Here is a 26,079-nt window from a genome sequence, read left to right as displayed (position 1 = left end):
TGACTCTGAACATAAGTTGGTTCACGTGCAGGCGATTCCACATGTTACCTGCATTCCCTTCCATAGTCACACTTGCACCTATTGCTGATCTCCAAGGCCAAGACAGTATCTTTTCAAGTTTCTGGCTAAAAGCATGCTTAGATAAGAGGTCCCTGGAGATAACTATGAAACTGGGAGCATACTGGAAAATGAAACAATCTCTTGAAACACATACCCGTGTTTCCCCGAAAATAAGGCAGGGTCTTATATTAATTTTTTGCTCCAAAAGATGCGTTAGGGCTTATTTTCAGGGTATGTCTTATTTTTTCCCATGATTTTGCACCCCCCACGTGACCAGATCAGCTGCACCAGGGGATCTGTAACTAGGGCTTCTTTTTGGAGTAGGGATTATATTTCAATCATCCTCCAAGTCCTGAAAAATCATGCTACGTCTTATTTTTGGGGTAGGTCTTATTTTCGGGGAGACAGGGTAGACTTTCAGATCTGTGCCCTTTTCCTGCTCATTGTTGTTACATTATATAGAATATGCGCAAAAAAGTAAAAAGAAGACCATGTGAAATCAATTGGTTTAAATTATGATATTGAGCTCATGGGCAACTAAAGAAATTAGGATATTGAGCTTGTGAGCAACTGAAGAAATATGAGGATCTAACAAAACAAGGGATTTCTCAGTTGTGCGCAATGTAAGAGATGTACAGATTATTCAGACTGAATAACTTTTGGGCAGAGCGCAATGAAAGATTCCTGACAATGACTCACATTCAGTCATTTTTTGGTGTGAAGTGAAAGAAACCGAACAATTCAACAGACTTCTCCTCTGGATGCAATCAGAAGAATGTTGAGATTGTAAAAATGCCAAAATGGTTACATTCTGTGATTTTATGGGTTGGGTGCCATGGATTTATTCCACTAATGGTGCCATCGTTCTCTCCTTTCAAGGAAGGATGTCTTGTCCGTGACACCGGGACACCCACCGGGACACCATTTTTACCTATTCATCTTTTAAGTGTCTGTTTCTAAGGATTTTAGCATCACATTTTCCCCATCTAATTTATCCCCAGTTATGCTGCGTTTTTACATCAGTCAGATTTAATGTTCTTCCTACTGCCATCCTCCCGAGGAGATTTGGTCAGGTTAACTATCAAGAAAGACTCTGCCCGTGTAACGATAGTTGCATCGAATCTATAGCTCACTTTTTAAAATTGCAAATGTTATGCAACTGTGCAGAATTTTTTTATCTGCCCTCTATTACATAAATTGAGTGACCTTTAGGACAAAAGCCAAATATCTTTTTTACTGTCTGATAAGTGCCCTTCCAAAAACTTGGGTGGTTGTCAAGTTTCTCCTTATAGCTAGGAGGATATGAGAATATAAGGCACATATTGTTCGAATTTGTATTCTACTTGATTTATGTCTCTTTTGTGTATTGTTTTATGCCAATAAAGGGACTGGCTGAATTACTCTTCAACTATGTTATAAGGATCAACAAGGCTACTATTGTTAAGAATACATAATCTGATGGCTAGGTATGATAGCCGTCTCTCCCTACCCCCTACCACCTTTTGGAAATTGGATTTATAACATTAATTCTCAGGGTTTGTTTCAAATTTGTGGATAGTATTTAAAAATAGGTCTCATTTAGAACAGAATATTGACAAAGCATAGGGCTCTAAATGGTTACTACCGGTAGCAGGTTCAGGACACAAACGTGGGGAATATCAGAATAAAAAAACCCCTCTCCTTGGATGAAATCAGATTAGTATTTAAAAAAAGAACTTCAAAGTTTTCAAACACCAATTTGTAACAAGGTAAAAAGGAATATGGAAGAGGTGGAGAAGAAGATACCGGTAGATTAAAAGATTATTAATGATGGATCATTGGTCTGCAGAACAAAAACAAATAGTACATTGTGGACAAATTGGAGAAAATTAATTCGGGGGGGGGGGGGAAATAAAAGGACCACAAAATAAATTAAAAGGAACAGCAACATATAATTCAGAAACGTACAGATTTATAGAGACTTGGAAAATAACAGTAGGAAAAATAATACAGTTTTATGAGGATGAGAAAGCTGCTTAGAGCCACCTTCCCTTCCTCTCCCCACAACAGGCATCTTGTGAGGAAGGGGCTGAAAGAGTTCTGAGAGAACTGTGAGTAGGATCCCCGACTTAAGCAGGGGTGGCTTGCCATTTGCTTCCTCTGCAGAGTCTTACTTGGTAGCCTATCTTAGGCCCCTTCCGCATTGTAAGAGTCGACCTTAGATCGACTTGAGCCCGACCCGAGTCCTCCGCACAGACGTAGCATCAGACTCGTGTCTGACTCGACTCACCCCCCTCTCGCCGTTGAATTTCCAAGCTCGACTGGGGGGTCGAGTTGACTGGCGAACTCGGGTTGCGCTCGAGCCAAAGCCGGCGGAGTGCGGAATCTCCGTCGACTCGACTCTGCCATCTAGCCAATCACAGCTCAGTATTTCGCCCATGCGCAGAATGGGAGACTCGTGGCAGTGGCAAAAAGCTTTGGGCATGCGCAGAACGGGGAACTCAGCAACCAATCAGAACGCAGCGCGGGGAGGTGGTCCTGCCCGCTGAGTTCGGCTCCGGAGACACGAGTCAGCTGCTGTGCAGAGGAACGGGAGGACTCGAGCTGAGGTACGATTCTGCCGACACTAGTCGAACCTGAGTCGCCTCGTGTGTCCGGAAGGGGCCTTACTGACCCTGCTTAACTTCCAAGATCTGATGTGACTGGGGTATATTATAATATTTAACACACTGGTATACTTCCTATATGTACAAAAAGCAGTAATTAACAGAAGGACAAATAAACAATGGATGATTTTGTCCACCTTTGATGGAGTTTTAAAGGATAGTATTTAGAAATCCAACGTATGATTAATGAGATTTTTATGTTAAAGTAGCTCTTAATCCTAAAATGTATTTGTTAACTAAAAGGAATAGTATCCATGGATTAAAAAAAAATATTTCATTCCTGTGCTGGCAGTGGTACATATTGGGGAGAAAATATTAAAAACTCAATATTAAACAGAATAGTTAAATAGTGGGATCAAGTGGTTTTAAGTTGTGTGGGATTTAAAGAAGAATGTTCGAAGACTGAAACGCTGATCCTCAAAGTGTCAGAACAGCTAATGTAATTACACTTGTTTAATTGCTTAGGTTCTTTCCGTTCCTTGTATTTTTATTCCTTCTTTTACTGTGTTTAAATTCTGGATATTATTACAGTTATAGGGCAGTTCAGGTACAGTTTATCGTATTTATTACCTCTTTATCATATTTATCACCTCAGTTTATCGTATTTATTACCTCTTTCTCTACCACTATCAGTAATAATGGGGAAAGATAAGATGGTCATTTAATGATATAATATGCATTTTATTGGTATTAAGTTGGTAGTCTATCCAAGTACTACATTGTGTGTTCTGCATTAATTGGCTATATACTCCATCTCATCTTAATAGTTATATCTCAGTGTATTTGAAACTTCACAATTAATGTCAAATTAATAGATAATATAATTATCTAATAGATAATATGAATTCAGCTGTCATTTCCCTAAATCACGCAATCCCGTTACTGATGCTGTACTAATAATAGTAGCGCAATCAGAAGTCCAAGAATTGTTCCCTGTAGCGAAAAGTCACAAAAATTACGTAGCTTGGCCCGGCCTCAAATTAAGCCCTAGCTATGCACTGATAGCTTTAATACCACTCCGAGATAGATTGCATAGCACTCACTTTAATGCCACTCCTTTCCCCCCTAAATTAATCAGTGTAACAACCTGAGATATTATTGTAAGCCTTTCTTTTGAAAAATCAAACATTTGAAAAACATGTGGTAATTCTCTCCCACATCAGCAACAGGAAGTCCCGAGAGCATCCGATGAACACCTACAGACTTACCTGATGTTGTGCAAAGCTTCACCCTCTGGGGTTCAGCAAGTCCGTGTATTCAACCTCTTCTGTAGGCCATGATTTAGGGCTAATCCAATTATAGCATCCCCATTTGGAACCTCAAGGGCCAATGAAATGGCTTCAATCTTTGCCTAACCTGTAGGATAGGAGGATGACCCATACTTTCTTGCATAAAATTTCTCAATTTCAGACAATCCCTTGTGGTGCAACATTGAATGAACTGCTGCTCTGTCCACCCCCTTCCTTCTTCTACTGAACCGAAGCGCTTCAATGACACCATTCCTGGCAACTCACAGAAACCCCCAGATACACTTTTTTTTTAACTAGGGATACCAGGTAAGACCTGGGGATCCTTCAGAATTACATCTCCAGCTCATCTCCAGGCAACTGAGATCAGTTTCTCTGCAGAAAATGGACGCTTTAGAAGGTGGACTCTATGGAATTGTGCTCCCACGAGGCCCCTGTTCTCTCCAGGCTCCGTCCCCAGATCTCCCAGAGCTTCCCAACCAGGAAACCTTAACCCCGTGGTGGCGAACCCAATTGGCCATGCTGGCAGGGGCTGATGGGAATTGTAGTCCATAACATCTGGAGTGCCAAAGGTTCGCCACCACTGCCCTAACCCCATTTCCCAATCAGTGGCCAAGGGGGACTGAGCATTCTTCCCATATGGATGGGGATGGTAAACAATAGAATGAGAAAGAGAGAATGCTACAGTTATACTGGGCTTTGCCTCTTCAAAAACACTGACCAGTAGTAGTATTTTCACCGCAAGGAACAGAAACTGACATGAAATGATATGATATCAAAAATTCTTTTTTTTTTAAATGTATGCCTTTGATATGAATGCATTCCTTAATGGTCTTATAACATTTATTCACTATGGAAACCTGAGGAGTGGCAATAAATAACTGGGCTCCTTCGTGTGCACTGAAGGATGGCAATTTACCAAACGACGACGACGACAACAACAACAACAACAACAACAACAACAACAACAGTAGTAGTAGTAGTAGTAATAATAATAATAATAATAATAATAATAATAATAATAATAATAAAAAGAAGAAGAAGAAGAAGAAGAAGAAGAAGAAGAAGAAGAAGAAGAAGAAGAAGAAGAAGAAGAAGAAGAGTTTGGATTTATATCCCCCCTTTCTCTCCTGCAGGAGACTCAAAGGGGCTTACAATCTCCTTGCCCTTCCCCCCTCACAACAAACACCCTGTGAGGTAGGTGGGGCTGGGAGAGCTCCGAGAAGCTGTGACTAGCCCAAGGTCACCCAGCTGGCGTGTGTGGGAGTGTACAGGCTAATCTGAATTCCCCAGATAAGCCTCCACAGCTCAAGCGGCAGAGCAGGGAATCAAACCCGGTTCCTCCAGATTAGAGTGCATCTGCTCTTAGCCACTACACCACTGCTGCTCCACTGCTACACCACTGCTGCTCCAAAAAGGCCAAGATCACTGGTCAGGGAGACAAGAGTAACCTTTTGTTGACCAGAAAATGGAGGAATTCCACTTCCAGGCACGATTAGAACCGTCGGGGGCTGTTTCCAAATGATAGGCTGGTACGTGACAATCATAAAAAGGGAATTTCCTGAAGAGGTCCGAGAATAGGGAATAGATGCATGTGTGTTCATACATGCATGTTTGATGGTCCCTTATAACCATCCAAAATGCTGCCCTTATAATGACTGTTGAATCTCACACAAATCAGTAAACAACATTACCTTTAAAAACATGCTAGTGCTGTTTTCTGCTTCGTCCCCCCCCCCCCCCCATCTACTGTGCAGAGAAGACAACTTGTGGCCTTCAGGCAATGCACAGACATGCCGTGCTGTATTGAGAATTAGGAAAGATTCTCTTTTTTCACTTCTTCTTTCAAATTCTGCTTTACCTCATGACAGTATAATGATATCCATTTTTACAGAACTGGTTAATTTAGGATGAGCAATTACAAGCCATGGGAGGAGTGTGGTGAGGATGTTCGTGGTTTTAAAAGGCCATCATAAGACAGCCCTGACATTGAGCTCACTGATAATTAACAGCAATGAGAGCACACAAACCAGGGCACATCTACAGAAAACGGTGCAAGCCCGCAAACTATGCCCTCCCAACCATTTGTGATCTGGATGTTATGCCCCTATTGATACACCACAACATCACATTATCCTTTTTTTATCACTGCATCACACCGACTGCTTATATTTAACTTAGGGTCAACCTGTACCCCAAAATCTTGTACTCACACGCTACTACTTAATAGTGTATCCTTCCTCTAGAGAAAGGAGGTGGCAGCCAGGATGCCCCCAGGCAATTGACGCCCAGTTCAATAGCCCTCCTTGCCCCACCCGCATTACGCCCCTGCACAGTATATTAAGTTATCATGCTCTGATTAAACCCTTTGAATGCATTTGACTTAGAAGGCTTTTGTAGAATTAGATTATAAGGTGTCTGGATTTCAGATAATGTTCTGAGTTTGAGAAAATATTAGTGAACAGTGGTTCAGCATTTTACATCTTAAGATTTATAGCTTCCTTCTAAATCTGAGCAAAGACAGTGATACTTTTTGTGCAAAAGGGCGTAATACTGTTGATGACATGATCCCAGAACAAGTTTGGAATTTCATCCCAGTTTGCATTCAATTAAGAAACTTTTAAAAAATGATTCACCTCTGGTATATGACTGCCACGAAACTTACTAAGATTTATGGTTCTTTGAGTAGGTCTTGGTTTTGCAAGCAACTTGAAGTAGGATTTTGACATCCATTATGGTTTCTCCATGGGCTGTTGAATATTGGAGAACTGTTATTGAAAAGTTGCAGTTGACTTTAGGTGTGTATGTAATTCTTGCTAGGAATGTACAATTGTCTGGACACAATACAATAACAGCAGTCTAACTTAATTCGCCTTTAATTTATTAGATCAGTTAGTTCAGTATATCACTGCTGATAGGTGCTGTCCCATCAAAACGTACTTTTTCGTGGAGAGTGAAAGAAGGGGAAAAAATAGAAAAACTTTGTACATCATAAATGTTTGTCCAAGGTCATAAAACAATACATCTAAATAAAGATTTTTTTAAAAAAACTTGCAGTGGCGTAGGAGGTTAAGAGCTCGTGTATCTAATCTGGAGGAACCAGGTTTGATTCCCAGCTCTGCCGCCTGAGCTGTGGAGGCTTATCTGGGGAATTCAGATTAGCCTGTACACTCCCACACACACCAGCTGGGTGACCTTGGGCTAGTCACAGCTTCTCGGAGCTCTCTCAGCCCCACCCACCTCACAGGGTGTTTGCTGTGATCGGGGAAGGGCAAGGAGATTGTAAGCCCCTTTGAGACTCCTACAGGAGAGAAAGGGGGGGGGGATATAAATCCAAACTCTTCTTCTCTTCTTCTTTTCTTCGTTAAATAACAGCATATGTAATGCTTAGTTGCAAAGACTTCTCCAAACAAGGATTTCCTAAATCAGTAAACTGTATCACTTATTCTTGATGGATCACAGTCCCATGAGAAGTTACCTCACCTTCCACGCTGAAGCAGCTGGACACCAAGGGTCAGGTCTTTATTTCAAACTACTTTCCCAATTACGAGCCTCTCTGCAAAGCAGCTAAGTCTCGCCAACTTAGGGGGCGTGGCAGCTTCAGCAAGTAATGCCATAATACAGATGCTTACGAGCCCTCTGCCGCCACTGCCGCCATTCATTTTCATTCCCCGTGGGGAAACAGTCTTGGTAAGGTGTGTTTAAGTAAGCAAGGGACAGTTTCAAATGCTGTGTCCTTCTTTGTGCCAATTATTAACTCTTATACTTGCAGTAACAACAGGCAAGGAGAATCTCTCCCCTTTTGGTTGCCAGCCTCCATGTTCTGTTCCCCAAGCAAACTAAAAATCAGGTGCCTTGCACTTGGCCAGAACAGAGCAAAGTAAGACCCACAGACAAGTAAGTAACAGTTCAAAAATGGTTCAATAATATTGAAAGTTTAGGACTCCTACTCCCATGAAGTCTATCTAAACAAAGAATGCTTGAGATGCTGGAAACGCTTGGAGATTGTTTGAAAAACTTGCAGACATCAACTCTTTCCTTAACTGCTTCTAAGGAAGTCTGTGCTGCTTGTACTGCTTTTGAGATCTTCCAGTGTCCTCCACTTGGACTCTGTTTCCTTGCAATTCTGTTGAAACTGGATTACCCGTATATACTCGTGTATAAGTCAACCCAAGTATAAGTCGAGGCACCCAATTTTACCAAAAAAACTGGGGAAACTTATTGACTCGTGTATAAGTCGAGGGTGGGAAATGCAGCAGCTCCACGATCAGCCCTGCACTGCAACCCACTGCAGCTCAACCACGCCTCCTTTTAGCCCTGGCCCCTTACTCACTCTTTCCTTTCCCCGCAGGCTCTGAGGCTCGGCTTCAGGGAAGCTGCTGCTCGGGCAGCCTGTCTCTATGACTTTCTTAAAAGGGCAATGCTCCAAAGATTGCTTAAGATTTTGGCCTGCAGGGGGCGCAGCTTAAGCAATCTTTGGAGCATTGACCTTTTAAGAAAGTTATAGAGACAGGCTGCCTGAGCAGCAGCTTCCCTGAAGCTGAGCCTCAAAGCCTGCGGGGAAAGGAAAGGGTGAGTGAGTGAGGGGGACGAGGAACTGCGTGAGTAAGCGCTGCAGCTGGGGGCTGACTGAGGTGGGGAAGGGGTGTGGGATCCTCACTCACGTATAAGTCAAAGAGGCATTTTTCAGCCTTAAAAAGGGCTGAAAAACTCGACTTATACGTGACTATATACTGTACTTAAAATATCATGGATCTTGTACACCTTAAATGCCTGAGATATTGCTGTCTCCAGCCTTTCCCAGACACCTGGACTAAAAACAAAACTGTAAAACAGGAACTACTAACCAATAAGAATGCTATAGTGTTTTGCCTCTAGAGGGCTTCTTAAAGGGACAGGGTCTAACGAAGGTTCCTTCCCTCAGAAAACTGTACCAAAAACAACTAAGCCCATTCTAACTAAGTGTACAACTGAGGCTTAAATAAGAAAACAGCAAGGGTGTCTCTAGGGGCATGACGCTCCAGATGGTAAGGTTGCCAGGTCCCCAATATCACTGATGAGAGATAGGGGGTAGGTTTATCAGGCCCAGATTGGAAAAGTCCTAGAGATCTGGGGATGGAGTATGGGAAGAACAGAGATCCCAGGTGGCACAACACCATGGATTCCACCTTGCAAACCATCCATGTTTTCCCAGGCACAGTGGCGTAGTGCCAACGGGGAGGGGAGGACACCCTAGGGCAGTGGTAGTGAACCTTTGGCACTCCAGATGTTGTGGACTACAATTCCCATCAGCCCCTGCCAGCATGGCCAATTGGCCATGCTGGCAGGGGCTGATGGGAACTGTGTAATCCTGCTTATCTGAGTATAAGAGTTCACCACCACTGCCCTAGGCTATCTTTCTCGAGAGGCTGATGAAGTATGATCCATGGAGACCACCACCACCCAAACATCTTCCAGATGGCTGATGGGTGTACATGCTGATGGCAGCATGGGCGTGGTAGGCCCCGGGCACCATTCCCCCTTGCTCTACCCCTGCCCAGGCAACTGATCTCTGTAGTGTGGAGATGAGATGTAATTCAAGGGGATCATCAGATACCATCTGGAGGCTTAAACCAAAATAATCAAAAGAAGGGTGGTACAGTACATATGAAAAGAAAAAAAGAACCGTACCAATTGTCTAGTATATAAATCAATAATGCTATGTATAAACAAATAGTTTCCATTTACCAAGTATAGACATTGTAAGAATCTAATGTTGCATAATTAACAGAACTATTTTATTATAGATGAATAGACATAAAGTTCATATCACAGAATCTATATCACTGTTGCATTATCAACATCAAGGTGCTCCAACAGATGTTCATAAACACAAAGTCCATGTCACAAGGTCCAGATCCCAACAAGAAAACCAGTTAAATTCCTGCTGCAATGAGTCTTTCTCAAAGGTTGATGTATCATAAAGATGATGATGGCCTCCTGGTATAAAGATAAAAGAATCTCAATAGGGTATTATACCATAGAGTCCATTTTCCAAATGGATGCTTTGTAAGGTGGACTGTATGAAGAAGAAGAAGAGTTTGGATTTATATCCCTCCTTTCTCTCCTGCAGGAGACTCAAAGGGGCTTACAATTTCCTTGCCCTTCCCCCCTCACAACAAACTCCCTGTGAGGTAGGTGGGGCTGAGAGAGCTCCGAAAAGCTGTGACTAGCCCAAGGTCACCCAGCTGGCATGTGTGAGAGTGTACAGGCTAATCTGAATTCCCCAGATAAGCCTCCACAGCTCAGGCGGCAGAGCTGGGAATCAAACCTGGTTCCTCCAGATTAGATACACGAGCTCTTAACCTCCTACGCCACTCTGGTCCTCAGCTTTCCCCCGTCCAACTTTAAAGCTCGGCCCAAGCCTCTCTGAGGCCAGGATCAAATTGAGCAGGAGGAGGCTGACTGGCTCCAGCTTTAAACTGTGAGCCCACTGCCCAAGTTCCACCTCCGGTCAGGTGGAGCTTAAGGGGCAGAGCCCAGGCGCCATTTTACTCAGTGATACCCCAGGCATCCCAGATCAGCCCCACCTACCTTACAAGATTGTTCTTGATGGCTGTCAAAGTGTGGCAGGGCTGTGACAAGGGCAAGAATTAACCAATTCAGATGTACCCAACAAACTGTGGTTTGCCTGAACCAACAAGTCACTGGGGAGAAAGAGTTTAGGTGGAACACAAGAGACTGAGCCTTGGACTGGGCCCTGCAACTATGGTTTGGTCATTGGGTATAAATTGGTACCTAGACCCTGGTAGATCTGTTGCTATATCATAACAAACTGCTTCACCGCTGTGTAGGGGTTAAGAATGGTGGCCTCTAATCTGGTGAACCAGGTATGTTTCCTCACTCCTTCTCCTCCTCCTGCTAGGTGACCTTGGTCTAGTCCAGACCTGGGCATTATACGGCCCGCGGGCCACATCCGGCCCGCCGGATGACCCTGACTGGCCCCCCTGCCGTGCTGGGGAGCGAGGCGCCTTTGAAAGCCCCGCAGGAGCCGGTTGCCTTGGCTGCCTTGCCTCCAGTCTGGCCACACAGAGCAGGGTGGTGTCCAGTCAGCATGGTGTGGTGGTTAAAAGCGGCAGATTCTAATCTGGAGGACCAGGTTTGATTCCCCACTCCTCCACACGAGCCGTGGACTCTCATCTGGTGAACGGGGTTTGTTTCCCCTCTCCTACACATCAATGGCATACTTGAATCAGGTGAACTGGATTTATGTGCCAGTTCCTATACATGAAGCCTGATGGGTGACCTTGGGCTAAAAGCTGTTTTCTCTCAGCCCCACCTACTTCACAATGTGTCTGTTGTGGGTAGAGGGAAGGCATTTGTATGCTGCTTTAAGACTCTTTACAGCAGAGAAAGTTGGGGTATAAATCTAAACTCTTCTTCTGAGGCAGGGGTGGGCAATTATTTTTTCCATGGGGCCGCATAAGAAACAGAAAATATTGTGGAGGGCCGGGCCAAAAGGCAGGGGGGCGAGGCACTTTTGAAAGCCCCGCAGAAGCCGGCAGCCAAGGCAACTGGCTTCTGCGGGGCTTTCAAAGACACCTCGCTCCCCAGCACGGCAGGGGGGGCAGTCAGGGTCATCCGGCGGGCCGGATGTGGCCCGCGGGCCGTATAATGCCCAGGTCTGTTCTGAGGGGTGCAGAAAAAGTATAAAATGGCCCTTTATGCATGTACCACATAGCTGATGGCTTTGAAATGGAGCTTCCCCACGTCTTTTTTTTTTACATTTCCTGTAATGTCTCTAAGCCATCCCCGTTGTTTCCTTACTCTTCTTGTCCCACAACAATTCTGGTGTTATTTATGAGGGAAGATGCTACTTCACAACAAGCACAAATACTGAGAACATCACTGCCCTTAGGCCAGTAGTGGAGAACCTATGGCACGGGTGCCAGAGGTGGCACTCAGAGCCCACTCTGTGGGCACGTGCAAACAGAGTGCCCCCACCCCATATCTAGGCTGGCCTGGGCCGCTGGGCTCGATTATTAGCATTAAACCTAACACCTAGTTTTGGGGAAGCAGTGTAGGTAAACCTGTTAAGCGCTGTTAAACCCCACTGATTTTCATGCGAAGAACTAAAGCGCAATCCTTTACCTGGGAGTAAGCTTGGTTGCTGGCAATGGAGCTTGCTTCTGAGTAAACCCTCCTAGGATCGTGATTCACCCGTTGGAAAAGTTGCATGGTTGCTTCAAAGCAGAGCCACCAGCTACCACGAAGCTTACTCCCGAATAATGCATGCCTTGGAGCCAACCGTTTTTTCCTAAACTAAAACCTCAGTATTCTGGTTAAATTGCCGTGTTGGCACTTTGCGATAAATAAGTGGGTTTGGGGTTGCAATTTGGGCAACTTGGTCTCAAAAAGGTTTGCCATCACTGCCTTAAGCAGACTGATCTTTGATTGATTGATTGATTGATTGATTGATTTGATTTGATTTGATTTGATTTGATTTGGTTTGGTTTGATTTGATTTGATTTGATTTGATTTGATTTGATTTGATTTGATTTGATTTGATTTGATTTCTATACCGCCCTATCCCCGAAGGGCTCTGGGTGGTGTACAGCATAAAATTCATACAGTATCAAATAAAGGAGCAAATCATACAAAATGCAGTAAACAAATAACCTAGCTCCATCCAGTTAATAATCAATAAAACTCACTAAAACTTCATATAAACAGCGGTTAATACAGTTAAATAATTAAATAATTAAATAAGAGGCGTCCAGAAAAACGCCTTTTAAGATATAACCAGATTCCTCCATGGACATCTTTGTAAAAGAGAGTGGGATATTTTATTTAGACCGATATCTCAGGGCATCTAATTCTGGTGATCTGTTTGGGGGTTGCAATTTTTTTCAGGTCAGCTTAGAGGTTGGAAATGTTGCAAACCCTCTACTCCCCCCCCCCCATAAATGTTAGATCTATCTCAGTGAAAAAGGGTGATGATAAATGAAGAGAATACAAATACTCATAAGACTGATGAGTATTTCAAGAACGCCTTGTTTGGGAGATTCTTATCCTGTGCTATTATAGCACCCCCTTCTGGTAAAGAAGAGCAGCACTGTATCCTTTGGGCTATCCATTCAGCATGCCAAAATGGAGGAAAGGAACCCACAAGCTCCAAAGATGAAATACGATGGATTTCCTGCCCCCCCACCAAAATATTTTCCCTAAAGACCCATTTTCCAAGCATCCCTTCTTTTTCTCTCTGCAACCCATAGCACTTCCTTTTCTTTCTACACCTCTGAAGGTCTCTGCTCATCCTCCATCTCTAGAGCCTCCCTCTTTTATTTTTACTACAAAACCTTTCTGCAATACCCACTACCTCTTATTCTTCACACCATTGCACCTATTCCTGCCTGCACACTGAGGCAGGGAAACCAACTGCACCCCTTTTGGACAGAAATATGTTGTCGTGCCTGTGCATATTGTAATTACTTTGAGTCTGTAATGCATTTTGAACAAATATCTGTGCAGTCCTAAACAGAATTGCTTACACCTTTCTACGCCCCTTGCAATCTCCCTTTAGAAGAAGAAGAAGAGAAGAAGAGTTTGGATTTATATCCCCCCTTTCTCTCCTGCAGGAGACTCAAAGGGGCTTACAATCTCCTTGCCCTTCCCCCTCACAACAAACACCCTGTGAGGTAGGTGGGGCTGAGAGAGCTCCGAGAAGCTGTGACTAGCCCAAGGTCACCCAGCTGGCATGTGTGGGAGTGTACAGGCTAATCTGAATTCCCCAGATAAGCCTCCACAGCTCAGGCGGCAACGCGGGGAATCAAATCCGGTTCCTCCAGATTAGATACACGAGCTCTTAACCTCCTACGCCACTGCTGCTCCTTTAGGATGACACTGCAAAAGCCCCGCCCAGCGGCCCAGGTCTCTGTGGCCATTCTTTTCTTCCTTTTTTCTCTCTCATGCTGTTTCTTCTCCTCACCTTTGCCTTCATCTTCAATGAAACCAATGGCAAAACTTTCCCATTTCTCAGCAATCTAGCACCTATCATAGAAGAGTTGTTGCCCACTCCACCACACACCTCTGAAACTGATGAGAAGAATCGAGGATGTGTGGTATTGCAGGAATCCTGTCCCCCCCCCCCTCCCCATCTCCTGATGTTCCTGGCTTGGCCTGTGAAGATGCCATAAATTAAAGATATATTTAAAAGGCTCTGAAACCTTGTCGTGCATCAGGGCTTGCCCAGATAAGTGTTTAAACACTTTAGTAGTCCAACAGTATAACTGGTTAATTACCAGAGAAGAAGAACAGTTGGATTTATATCCTCCCCCCCCCCTTTCTCTCCTGTAATGAGACTCAAAGGGGCTCAAAAACTCCTTTCCCTTCCCCCCTCATGACAAACACCCTGTGAGGTAGGTGGGGCTGAGAGCGCTCAGAAAATTTTCTCTCACACAATACAAGAACCAGGGGGCATTCATTGAAAAAGATGGGGGGAAGAATTAGGACTAATAAAAGGAAACACTTCTTCACACAACGTGTGATGGGTGTTTGGAATATGCTGCCACAGGAGGTGGTGATGGCCACTAACCTGGATAGCTTTAAAAGGGGCTTGGACAGATTTATGGAGGAGAAGTCGATCTATGGCTACCAATCTTGATCCTCCTTGATCTCAGATTGCAAATGCCTTAGCAGACCAGGTGCTCAGGAGCAGCAGCCACAGAAGGCCATTGCTTTCACATCCTGCACGTGAGCTCCCAAAGGCACCTGGTGGGCCACTGCGAGTAGCAGAGAGCTGGACTAGATGGACTCTGGTCTGATCCAGCAGGCTAGTTCTTATGTTCTTATGAAGAACTGTGACTACAAAAGTGCCATGAGTTATCTGAAAAACAGACCATAATAACACAGATAAAAATTATGTGCAGTACAAAACATCCACTAAGCTAACTGGAACTTGGATGTTCACCAGTCTCGAGCAACTTCAAGACTAGTGGAACATGAATTTCATATGTCTGTCTTTCAAAAATGTACAAACATTTGTTAGAACAGCAATGATTTGAAATCGTCAGTGGCTGCAGTCTGCTCTGAAAACTCTGGCTGCTGCAAAATGTCCAAGATTTTTCTATTAACTTTTCAATTAGCCTCATTTGAATTGACCAAATTTAGCTTCATTCATAGTTTCCCAAAACTGTCTTAGTAGTGGCTTTGCTAAAATGTCAGCTAACATCTCTCTGATGGACAGTACTGTCTCTTTTTGCTTACTGGGGAGCAGCAGTGGCGTAGTGGCTAAGAACAGTGGCTAAGAGCAGGTACGCTCTGATCTGGAGGAACCGGGTTTGATTCCCAGCTCTGCCGCTTGAGTAGTGGAGGCTTATCTGGGGAATTCAGATTAGCCTGTACACTCCCACACATGCCAGCTGGGTGACCTTGGGCTAGTCACAGCTTCTCGGAGCTCTCTCAGCCCCACCTACCTCACAGGGTGTTTGTTGTGAGGGGGGAAGGGCAAGGAGATTGTAAGCCCCTTTGAGTCTCCTACAGGAGAGAAGGGGGGATATAAATCCAAACTCCTCCTCCTCCTCCTCTTTCTTCCAAACTAAAGTTATTGATCCCACTGTAACAACCCCCCCACAAAAGTCAAACATTTCAACAATTGTTGTTGTATCAGGATGGGAGCACAACATCTCTAAAGTAGTGAACGGTGGGGCGAAACCACTTGAAGGTAATGTAGAGGCTTCATGTTTATCTTCTCTGGTGGCCTCTCACCCCAAGTTCCACTTCTCAAACTGGAGCAATTCTAAGGTTCTGCCGAACGTGGTGGAGCCCAAATTCCTACACCCTCTTTAGCCTAACTGATCATTCATTCTCAGGAAAGAATCTCCAACCGAGATTTACCTGTGAACCTTAAATCTAGGGAGGATAGGAAGTTTAAGGACATGCGTTCAGATTAACATAGTTAATCTCAGACATATGTTAGTAAATCAGGTCAAATCTGGTTGTACCTTGAGGAGATATTGCAAAAAAAAAGAAGACCATCTAATAAAAAGATTCTATGAATTATGTTTAAAACTGGAGACGGAAGACGAAACTATTAAAGAATATATGACCAATTGGGCGCAAGACTTTGAGCACACAATAATGTTATCAGATTGGGAAAAACTATGGCATTCAGGTCTAAAATTTATGACTAGTAATTATATTAAAGAAAATTATTACAAAATGTGGTTCCGGTGGTATCTGACACCGGTTGTTGTAGCTAAGTATACACATAAATCTAATCTCTGTTGGAAGTGTGGAGGAGAAGTGGGAACTCTCTACCATCAATTATGGACGTGTGGAAAAATAAAAAAAAATTGGTTATCAATACATCAAGAGATACAAAAAATTGTAAACATACAATTAAAATGTATACCAGAATTTTATTTATTAGGTATTTGTAAAAATGTACAGAAGAAAAATGATAGAACATTATTACAGTACCTAGCAACAGCAGCAAGGATAGTTCTTGCTCAAAATTGGAGAACAGATAAAATACCTACAATCTCAGATTGGCAAATAAAAGTGTTACAGTTAATTAAAAATGGCGAAATTAACAGGTTTTGAAATCTTAGAAACAAAAGAAAATTTTCTGGAACAATGGAAACATTGGTTCAAATATTTGGAAAGAAAAAATAATCAGAAATACGTTATCTTGGAAGCACTATAAGATAAATTATAGATGACAATACGGGAAAAATATTTATTTTGAATGAACTAGAATGTCGATGAAGAAGAAAACGCACATGTGGAAGCCCACCACTATATGTTTTTTGTTATATGTTATATGATGTTATATGTTGTTTTGTATATGAATTTCGTTTGTTTTGTGTAAGTATTTGTTTGTCTATAAAGCAAACCTTTAAAAAAAATCTGGTTGTACCTAAATGGCAACAGAGTAGCTGTGGAACTAGAAGGATGGATTCTTAGTGGTGAAAATCCCCCGCAGATTGAAGGCAAAACTATTGCTGTGTGTGGCTGTGAAGTGCTATCAAGACACAACTGATTTATGGTGAGCTTGTAGGCAGTGGTGGGATCCAAAAATGTTAGTAACAGGTTCCCATGGCGGTGGGATTCAAACAGTGGCGTAGCGCCAATGGGGCTGGGCGGGGCACGGCAGGGGTGTGGCCGGGCATTCCAGGGGCGGAGCATTAATAATTTCTCAGTTACTGTAAAAAACTCTTACTGTAAAAAAAAAGTTCCTAATTGCCAGCTGGTATCTTTCTGTCCATAATTTAAACTCATTCTAGCAAGTCCTATCGTCTACTGCCAACAGAAACAACGACTTCTCCTCTAATTGACTGCCTGTCAAATACTTAATACTGCCTTTCAAATACTTAATTTTGTTTCTAGAAATCAAAAGAAGGATACTTTCCTCAATCAAGGAACTTTACCATATTTCTAAAACATGTTTTTAAAACAGCCCAACAGGGAGAATTGTCCCGTTTTCTACCTTTGCTAACCAGCCCCATAGGAAACAACAGGACTTTATGATTTTTGGACCTAATGGAATTTCTAACGGAAAAGCAGACCCAATTAGTAACCCCCTCTCGGCACACACAAATAATCGGGAACTGGTGAGAACCTGCTGGATCCCACCTCTGCTTGAAGAGTTTTCAAGAGACACACAGGTGGTTTGCCACTGCCTGACTGTGAATAGCAATCTTGGACTTCCTTGATGGTTTCCCATCCAAGTACTAAGGGCTGACTCTGCTTCGCTTCTGAGATCTCATGAGATTGGGCTAGCCTAAATTATGCAGGTCAGGGCAAAGTACAGTTCTGTAGAGAACCAGAGCATTGATATGGCTTCAGTAATAGAGCTCGGACGTTACTTACCAAGTGAAAACGTGCTCTTCTCAGGGGTTGGTCAGGCTCAAAAAAACAACAGTGCAATTATGATGAGGCATCACGTTCTTCATAGGGCAGGTGAAACTGGCAGGCACTTCAACAGGTGACGTGTTTGGAACTCACCGAAAATTTTAACTCGCGTACACCTCAGCACGCATAGTAGCAATCCACTCATTTCAGAATGTGGAATTACAGATTTAACTGATTGCTGTTGTTTAATTCGTTCCCAAACCCACCCCTTCACATCCTGGCCAATATAACCTGTATTCAAATGGGGTTGAATATCAACATAAGATAGTGAGCCAACCAGTCGCACAGAGACTGGGTCCTAATCTTTCCAACCCCAGGATGCCTGTGTAACGGGGATGCTTATATTCAAGGGTGAGGGAGAGATATGATCCCACCACTAGCCCTTCAATTGTAACAGGACGGGTGCAGTGGTGGGATCCAATATTTTAGTAACAGGTTCCCATGGTGGTGGGATTCAAACAGTGGCGTAGCACCAATGGGGCTGGGCGGGGCATGATGGGGGCATGGCCGGGCATTCCGGGGGCAGGGCATTAATAATTTCTCTGTTACTGTAAAAAACTCTTACTGTAAAAAAAAGTTCCTAATTTCCAGCTGGCATCTTTCTGTCCATAATTTAAACTCATTATAGCAAGTCCTATCGTCTACTGCCAACAGAAACGACTACTTCTTCTCTAATTGACTGCCTGTCAAATACTTAATACTTTCAAATACTTGATTTTGTTTCTAGAAAGCAAAAGAAGGAGACTTTCCTTAAACAAGGAACTTGACCATATTTCTAAAACATGTTTTTAAAACAGCCCAACAGGGAGAATTATCCCGTTTTCTACCTTCGCTAACCAGCCACATAGGAAACAACAGGACTTCATGATTTTTGGACCTAATGGAATTTCTAATGGAAAATCGGACCCAATTAGTAACCCCCTCTCGGGACACACAAATAATTAGTAACCCACTCTCGGGAACTGGTGAGAACCTGCTGGATCCCACCTCTGGACGGGTGGCCTTCAATTAAGGTTCCCACTAAACTGACCAGTGGGGTTTTCCTTTGCCACCCAAAATATCCCAGGCTAGCATTCAGGGATCTTCTTTTTATTTTGCTGCCACCATAAAAAAGAGAAGAAACTAGGAGTCCCAAAACTGGCCTCTGGCTGCCAAATATAATAAAGGATCCCACCTCACTTTCACTCTTGGTCTGAGGGGAATGTCCTTCAGAGTCCCATAAACAAAAATGGAGGGAACTCAACCTGGTTGGGATTCTAGTCTCACAGACAGGCACTTCCCCACTCTTACACACACCAATGCAGGCTGGCTCAAATGGTAGCTTGAACACAACGAATTCAATTTATTTTTAAAAACAAAAGAAAGGCTTCTTAAACTGGCTCAGAGAGGTACTAACGCTTGGTGGTTACGGAGAGGTTCTTTTCACTTAGGTTTCAGAGACGTTGTTGGCACTTTAGTTTCACACACACACACACACACACGCGCAGGTGTCTCTTCAGAGAAAAGTTTTTCTTTAAAATATCAAACTCCTTTACTGACTGAGTAGTCTTTTGCTGTACCTCACCCCCACTGAATCAACACACGCCCAGTCTATGCCCTGTGAGATTCTGGCATACAAGCCTCCCTCTCCCACTGTCCCAAACTGGCCAAACTGCCACTGGACTGGGCCTCCCAAGACTGGTGGTACACAGTGGGTGATTCCCCACTGGCAGAGTCGACCTAGGTTCGACCTAGGTTCGTCCCAGCAACTCCCCACTGCCGCTGAGTTCAACCTGGGTTCATTTCAGTTCTGCCTCCCTCAGAACTGGAATTTCTGGTTCCAGTTCTGAGGTACAGCTTTTCCTCCGAACCTAGGTCGAACTCAGTTGGAAGCTAGACAGTGGGGAATCATCCGTGGCGACTCTCCCATTCAGCCAATCAAGAGCTGTGTTTTGGGCATGCGCAGAGTTGAAATCAGTTGCTGTGGGGAGTGACGAGAGTTGACCTAGGGTCAGTACCAGTTAAAGGAACCGTGTCGAACCTAGGTTGTCTCTGCAGTGGGGAATCGCCCAGTGTTATGGCAGACTCTATGTCTGGTCAGTCTTCACTGTCAAGCCCCAACTGGCGCATCACCCTGGACCAATCTCAGGGCTTCCTCTCTCTGACAAACCTCCTCAGTGACTGGACTTCTGTCAGCTAACTCGGCTGAGACAGAATCCTTCAGCTTCAGGCCTGACAGACCGCTCTCTGCCAAACTCTGGCTCCTTCTGATCTCTGTGTCAGAATCTCTTCAGAGAGTGTGAATCCCCTGTCAGGCTCTGCTCTGTCTATTTATGCTGCCAGCACTTTAGCTCCCCCATCCCTGGCCAAAGGCAACTGAGCCTCTGCTCGACCAATCAAGTGGGTTCTTTTGTATGGTGGGCCTTCTCTTTAACTCTGGCTGTCACAAAGGCCTTCTCAAGCAGGCCTGCTTCACACCAGCCCTTCAGGGTGGGGCAAGTCCATTACAGCCTGCATCTTGGGCCCTGCTTACAGCCTTTCCTGCCTTGGTGTTTTTTGCACACCTTAGCTGCCGAACGAATCCCAGCAAGACTTGTGCTCATTCCCCCACCCCACCCAAACCACGTATACCTTCTTTCTCTTTAAATGGCAGTTCTGTGAAAGAATCCAGGCTATATCTACACTGAGACAATAAAGTTTATTACTCTCCACTTTAGATTAGATCAAGGAGCTGATTCTTCAGGTAATTGTCGGCGATCCATCACGTCTTTCGTTCCATAATAAAGTGTGCCATCATCTTTGCCCTTGATGCTTATCTACGTTATTCAGCAAGAGGGGGGAAAAGACCTGGGTTCATTTTAGGACACTTGCTTCGCTGACACAGAGCTACCGGAAAAGGTTATTATTAATTGCATAACATAAGTAAACTCTTCCTTTTTATAGACACATAAAGGCAAATGTGGGAATTACTGAGTCATCAAAAATGACTTCTGCTGCACGGCAGTTTCCATTCTCCACTCTGCACAGCTCCACCTTTGTGAGTTTATAAGTGGTAGAAGTCCTGAGAAACCAGTACTATAACTGAGGATGCCCAACATGGTGCCCAAGGCGCCAAGACCTATCCAGGTGCCCACCAAGTATTTGAAATTGGATGTAGGCATATGGCTTTTGTTCAACAAGACTCCTGATTGGCCATCGCAGACTTGAAAAGGAGAGTGTGGTTTTCCTAAGGTGTCCAGATTTTTTTTTTAAAAGTGTTGCTTTGGCAGCAGCTGCCACCACAACACTAAGATCTTCACTGAAGGTAAGCTGGGGCAGCCATTTTGTGGCTGCACCCACCACGCTGTCAAGAGTTTCGAAGGTGCCCCAAAATGGTTAGAGACCCCTGTTCTACATTATTGGAGCCAAATTACAAAAGAAGAAGAAGAAGAAGAGTTTGTATTTATATCCCCCCTTTCTCTCCTGAAGGAGATTCAAAGGGGCTTACAATCTCCTTGCCCTTCCCCCCTCACAACAAACACCCTATGAGGTAGGTGGGGCTGAGAGAGCTCCGAGAAGCTGTGACTAGCCCAAGGTCACCCAGCTGGCATGTGTGGGAGTGCCCAGGCTAATCTGAATTCCCCAGATAAGCCTCCACAACTCAAGCGGCAGAGCTGGGAATCAAAGCCGGTTCCTCCAGATCAGAGTACACCTGCTCTTAGCCACTACGCCACTGCTGCTCTTTTCTGGACTTCCCAGAGGCATCTGGCTAGCTGCTCCAAAAGGCACAGACTGGGTCCAAAGCACAATTTAGTTGTGAGAGGTAGCAACTACCCCCACTTCCAAGGTCTCTCTCTCTCTCTGTGCTTTCTTTGGCCTTCCGAAACAGCTTATAGTCAACAAAGCCGCTTACGATCATAGGAAAAGTTATTTATTTATTAAGATTGTTGGGTTTGGTCCTGGTTGGTGGAATTCACTAGGTCAGGGTCTCCAACATGGTACCCACTGGGGCTACGAAGCCCTCTGACACTTTTCCTGCCAACTGTTTTTACACGGGGAGACACCAGACGTTGCTTTCGCCCAGCAGGGATTTTGATTGACTGTGCAAATGTTTTAAAAATGTTACCTTGGCAGCAGCTGCCACCACAGCAGAAGGATCATGGCACAATTAGTAATGAGAACCAGCGTGGTGTAGTGGTTAAGAGAAGATGGACTCTAATCTGGAGAACCGGGCTTGATTCCCCACTCCTCCACATCAGCATCCGAGCCTTACCTGGTGAACCGGATTTGCTTCCCTGTTTCTACACATGAAGCCTGCTAGGTGACCTTGGGCCCATCACAGTTCTCTCAGAACTCTCTCAGCCCCACCTACCTCACCAAATGTCTGTTGCGGAGAAAGTAAGGGAAAGGAGTTTGTAAGCCACTTTGAGTCTCCTTGCAAGAGAGAACGGCAAGGTAGAAATCCAAACTCCTCCTCTGCATCATCATTTTCACTGTGTGACTAGAGGTCAGTTGGGTGTAAAAAATATTTTAAAACCATACGTTCACTTTAAAACACATCCGATTAAACAGAGCTCCTGCCTGAAATGAAGATTTACTACTAGAGTTATGCACATAACTCGTTCCCTCAATAGGACTGAATAATTTAACACTTTACTAAGTCAATAGTGTGAACCAAGTCTACAATCGAGTCTGTGAAACAGCTAATGCCCCACTTTCCACAAGTATACGTCAAAGCGTAAAATAATTCATATATTTAAGTCAATAAAAGCTTCTCTAAAATGGAGATTTTGCAGCAAAAGAGGGTGGCACAGAAAATAACACGATCCAAACGAAATTGTAAGAACGTCTTTCTATGGGACACATCCTATGTAGACTGAAAATACCTCAGGCCCACAAGAAGATTCATGGAAGCCAGATAATTAACGGATACTGGCTGCTTGTTGTGGGTTTTTTAATTAGCTTAGAGAAGCTTACATGGATTTGAAAGTATGAGTGAGTGTACGTGTTGGCATAGACTTGTGGAGATGGGGGCGCTAGCTTTTCACAGCTCCTTCTGTAAACTTGGTTCACACTACTGATTTATTACAGTGTTAAGCTATTCAGTCCTACCGACTGCTAGCCATTGTTTCCGCACTACTCACAGTTTTGATTACTAGAGCACAAACCACACCTCTGTATTCTCTATGACCTTGTTACCTGGCCTTTTGTGGTTGGCATCATTTCCTGCTGCAGTCATTTTGTGGCTGTACCCACCACCCTGTGTCAGAATTTTAAAAGTGCCCACAGGTTCAAAAATAGAAGAAGAAGAAGAAGAAGAAGAAGAAGAAGAAGAAGAAGAAGAAGAAGAAGAAGAAGAAGAAGAAGAAGAAGAAGAGGAAGAGGAAGAGGAAGAGGAAGAGGAGGAGGAGGAGGAGAAGGAGGAGTTTGGATTTTTAACCCCCCTTTCTCTCCTGTAGGAGACTCCAAGGGGCTTACAATCTCCTTGCCCTTCCCCCCTCACAACAAACACCCTGTGAGGTAGGTGGGAGCTAGACGAGGAGGCTCCTCGGAAGCTGTGACTAGCCCAAGGTCACCCAGCTGGTGTGTGTGGGAGTGTACAGGCTAATCTGAATTCCCCAGAGAAGCCTCCACAGCTCAGGCGGCAGAGCTGGGAATCAAACCCGGTTCCTCCAGATTAGATACATGAGCTCTTAACCTCCTACGCCACTGCTGCAAATAGTTGGTGAAGTGGACCCTGAAGATTCGGAATGGCTGAAGAAGAGTTTTTTTAAACCTTTTTTCTCTACCTTTAATCAGTCTCAAAGAGGCTCACAAACTCCTTCCCTTCCTTTCCCCACAACAGACACCTTGTGAGGTAGGTGAGGCTGAGAGAGTTCTGAGAGAACTGTGACTGACTCAAGATCACTCAGCAGGCTTCATGTGTAGGAGCGCGGAAACAAATCTAGTTCTCCAGATTAGGATCCACTGCTGTTAACCACTATACCACACTGGCTCTAAATGTCTCAAAGCAGCTTACAAACGGGTGTTGTATGGTTTCCGGGCTGCATGGCCATGTTCTAGTAGCATTTTCTCCTGACGTTTCGCCTGCATCTGTGGCTGGCATCTTCAGAGGATTTGATGGTAGTAAAGCAAGTGGAGTATATACTTGCTTTACTACTAGACCCTGAAGATGCCAACCACAGATGCAGGAGAAACGTCAGGAGAAAAAGTGCAGAGAAGGGCAACGAGGATGATTGAGGGACTGGAGCACCTTCCTTATGAGGAGAGGCTGCAGCGTTTGGGACTCTTTAGTTTGGAGAGGAGACGTCTGAGGGGGGATATGATTGAAGTCTATAAAATGATGCATGGGGTAGAAAATGTGGACAGAGAGAAATTTTTCTCTCTTTCTCACAATACTAGAACCAGGGGGCATACATTGAAAATGCGGGGGGGAAGAATTAGGACTAATAAAAGGAAACACTTCTTCACACAACGTGTGATTGGTGTTTGGAATATGCTGCCACAGGAGGTGGTGATGGCCACTAACCTGGATAGCTTTAAAAAGGGCTTGGACAGATTTATGGAGGAGAAGTCGATCTATGGCTACCAATCTTGATCCTCCTTGATCTGAGATTGCAAATGCCTTAGCAGACCAAGTGCTCAGGAGCAGCAGCAGCAGAAGGCCCTTGCTTTCACCTCCTGCATGTGAGCTCCCAAAGGCACCTGGTTGGCCACTGCAAGTAGCAGAGTGCTGGACTAGATGGACTCTGGTCTGATCCAGCAGGCTAGTTCTTAAGTTCTTAAGTTCTTAAAATACTACTGGAATGCAGCCATACAGCCCGGACACCACACAAACCCCCAGTTATTCCGGCCGTGGAAGTCTTCGACAATATAGCTTACAAATTCATCCCCTTCCTTTCCCCACAACAAACAACTTGTGAGGTGGGGCTGAGAGAGTGCTGAGAGAGCTGTGACTACCCCAAAGCCACCCAGCAGACTTCACGTGGCAGGATGGCGAATCAAAACCAGTCCTCCAGATCAGCGTCCACTTCTCTTAACCACTGCACCACGGTGGCTAGTTCCCACCATTTTGAAGGAAAGCCTTTTAAAAAACCACCACAACCCTTCAAAACTACTAGGCTACATGTTAGTAAAAGAGACAGGAATGTGAAATTAGAGGCAAGTGACGCAGTCGCTGTAGGAAACAAAAATCTCTGTTTAATTTATCGTCCAAATACTAAACACATTCGCTGAAAACATGAAGGGAATCCTACCCTTCACCCGTTGCAGTTTCTTTTAAAAGTTTTACAGCAACTTCAAGCAAAGGTTGTTATTACCACGGACGTCATCTACAACCACCACAATTTCAGCACAGGGGATGGCACCACGAGGAAGGCAGAGAGAACTATGAATGCAGCAATGAAAACGGGAAATGGAGAGAAGGTGGAGAAGGAAAAATAGGGGAGCGTGAGGGGAGGCGTTGCCTCAGGACTTCCAGAGATTCAGAGCTGTAAATAATTACAGGGAGGAAAACAGTCTAGTCTCTTTCCCTGCATTTACTCAGGCAATGCAGCTGTAAACGCAACAAATACCTGGAAAACTCTTTTCGAAAAAGGTAAGAAGCGCTGGGAAATGGTCTGGTACAAAAAAGTCAAGTTCATCCCGTTGGGTTGCAAGACCTGGGAGTAAGAAGTTGTTCTCAAGTATCCAGGCTCGATTCCTGTCCTCCTGTTTCGTCTGATCGCTCGGCAGCGGAGACGCAAGCGCTGCTGTTGTGGTTGTCGACAGACAGGCAGGACTCCTCCTGCTCCACGCCCGCGTGCTGGGCTGTTTCGTCCTCCTCTTCCTCTTCGGCCTCTCCGTCGTCTTCCACGTCCATTTCGAACACTCGCACGTGCCGGAGGTTGGAGCTCAGCTAGGGAAATAGGTTGAGAGAGGCGTTACTCACTTACCACAAGGTGTTTGAATTCAAGTACGAATCTGGGCGAGAAGCGCTTAAAAAACTCTATGAATTGAATTTAAATGGGTTCCACAATTCACACAGCTATGGCGTTCCAGCACAAAGCTGTGTTATGAACGTTCTGTTTATCAAATCTGCAGTTGCCATTAGGAAGGACAGCAGAGGCATTTGCAAGCAGACAACAGCCCGGGAAGAGGTTGTGAGGCTTTGACCCTTTGGAGCGCTGGGACAGCTGAGGGACTGATTGAAGACATCTCCAGAAAACCATTTACATCGACAGTATTTAAAAATCTATTCTATTCCACAGCCTTTATTGACATCACATAAGTATTAG

General features: G+C 44.3%; 1 protein-coding gene across 1 annotated transcript in view; it reads right to left on the bottom strand.

The window, feature by feature from the left end:
- Window positions 1–24,981: 24,981 nt before the first annotated feature.
- Window positions 24,982–26,079, bottom strand: part of ANAPC4 (anaphase promoting complex subunit 4) — a 43,476-nt gene continuing 42,378 nt past the window's right edge. Inside the window, exon 29 of the mRNA XM_048509353.1 lies at window positions 24,982–25,700. Within this exon, the coding sequence (XP_048365310.1) occupies window positions 25,485–25,700 (216 nt within the window). The 3' untranslated portion in view covers window positions 24,982–25,484. The remainder of the gene's footprint in view (window positions 25,701–26,079) is intronic.

Source organism: Sphaerodactylus townsendi, linkage group LG10 (genome assembly GCF_021028975.2).
Source record: "Sphaerodactylus townsendi isolate TG3544 linkage group LG10, MPM_Stown_v2.3, whole genome shotgun sequence".
NCBI classification, from domain to species: Eukaryota; Metazoa; Chordata; class Lepidosauria; order Squamata; family Sphaerodactylidae; genus Sphaerodactylus; species Sphaerodactylus townsendi.
The sequence above is the reverse complement of the archived record's forward strand: the minus strand, read 5'-3'. Positions and strand labels throughout refer to the sequence as shown.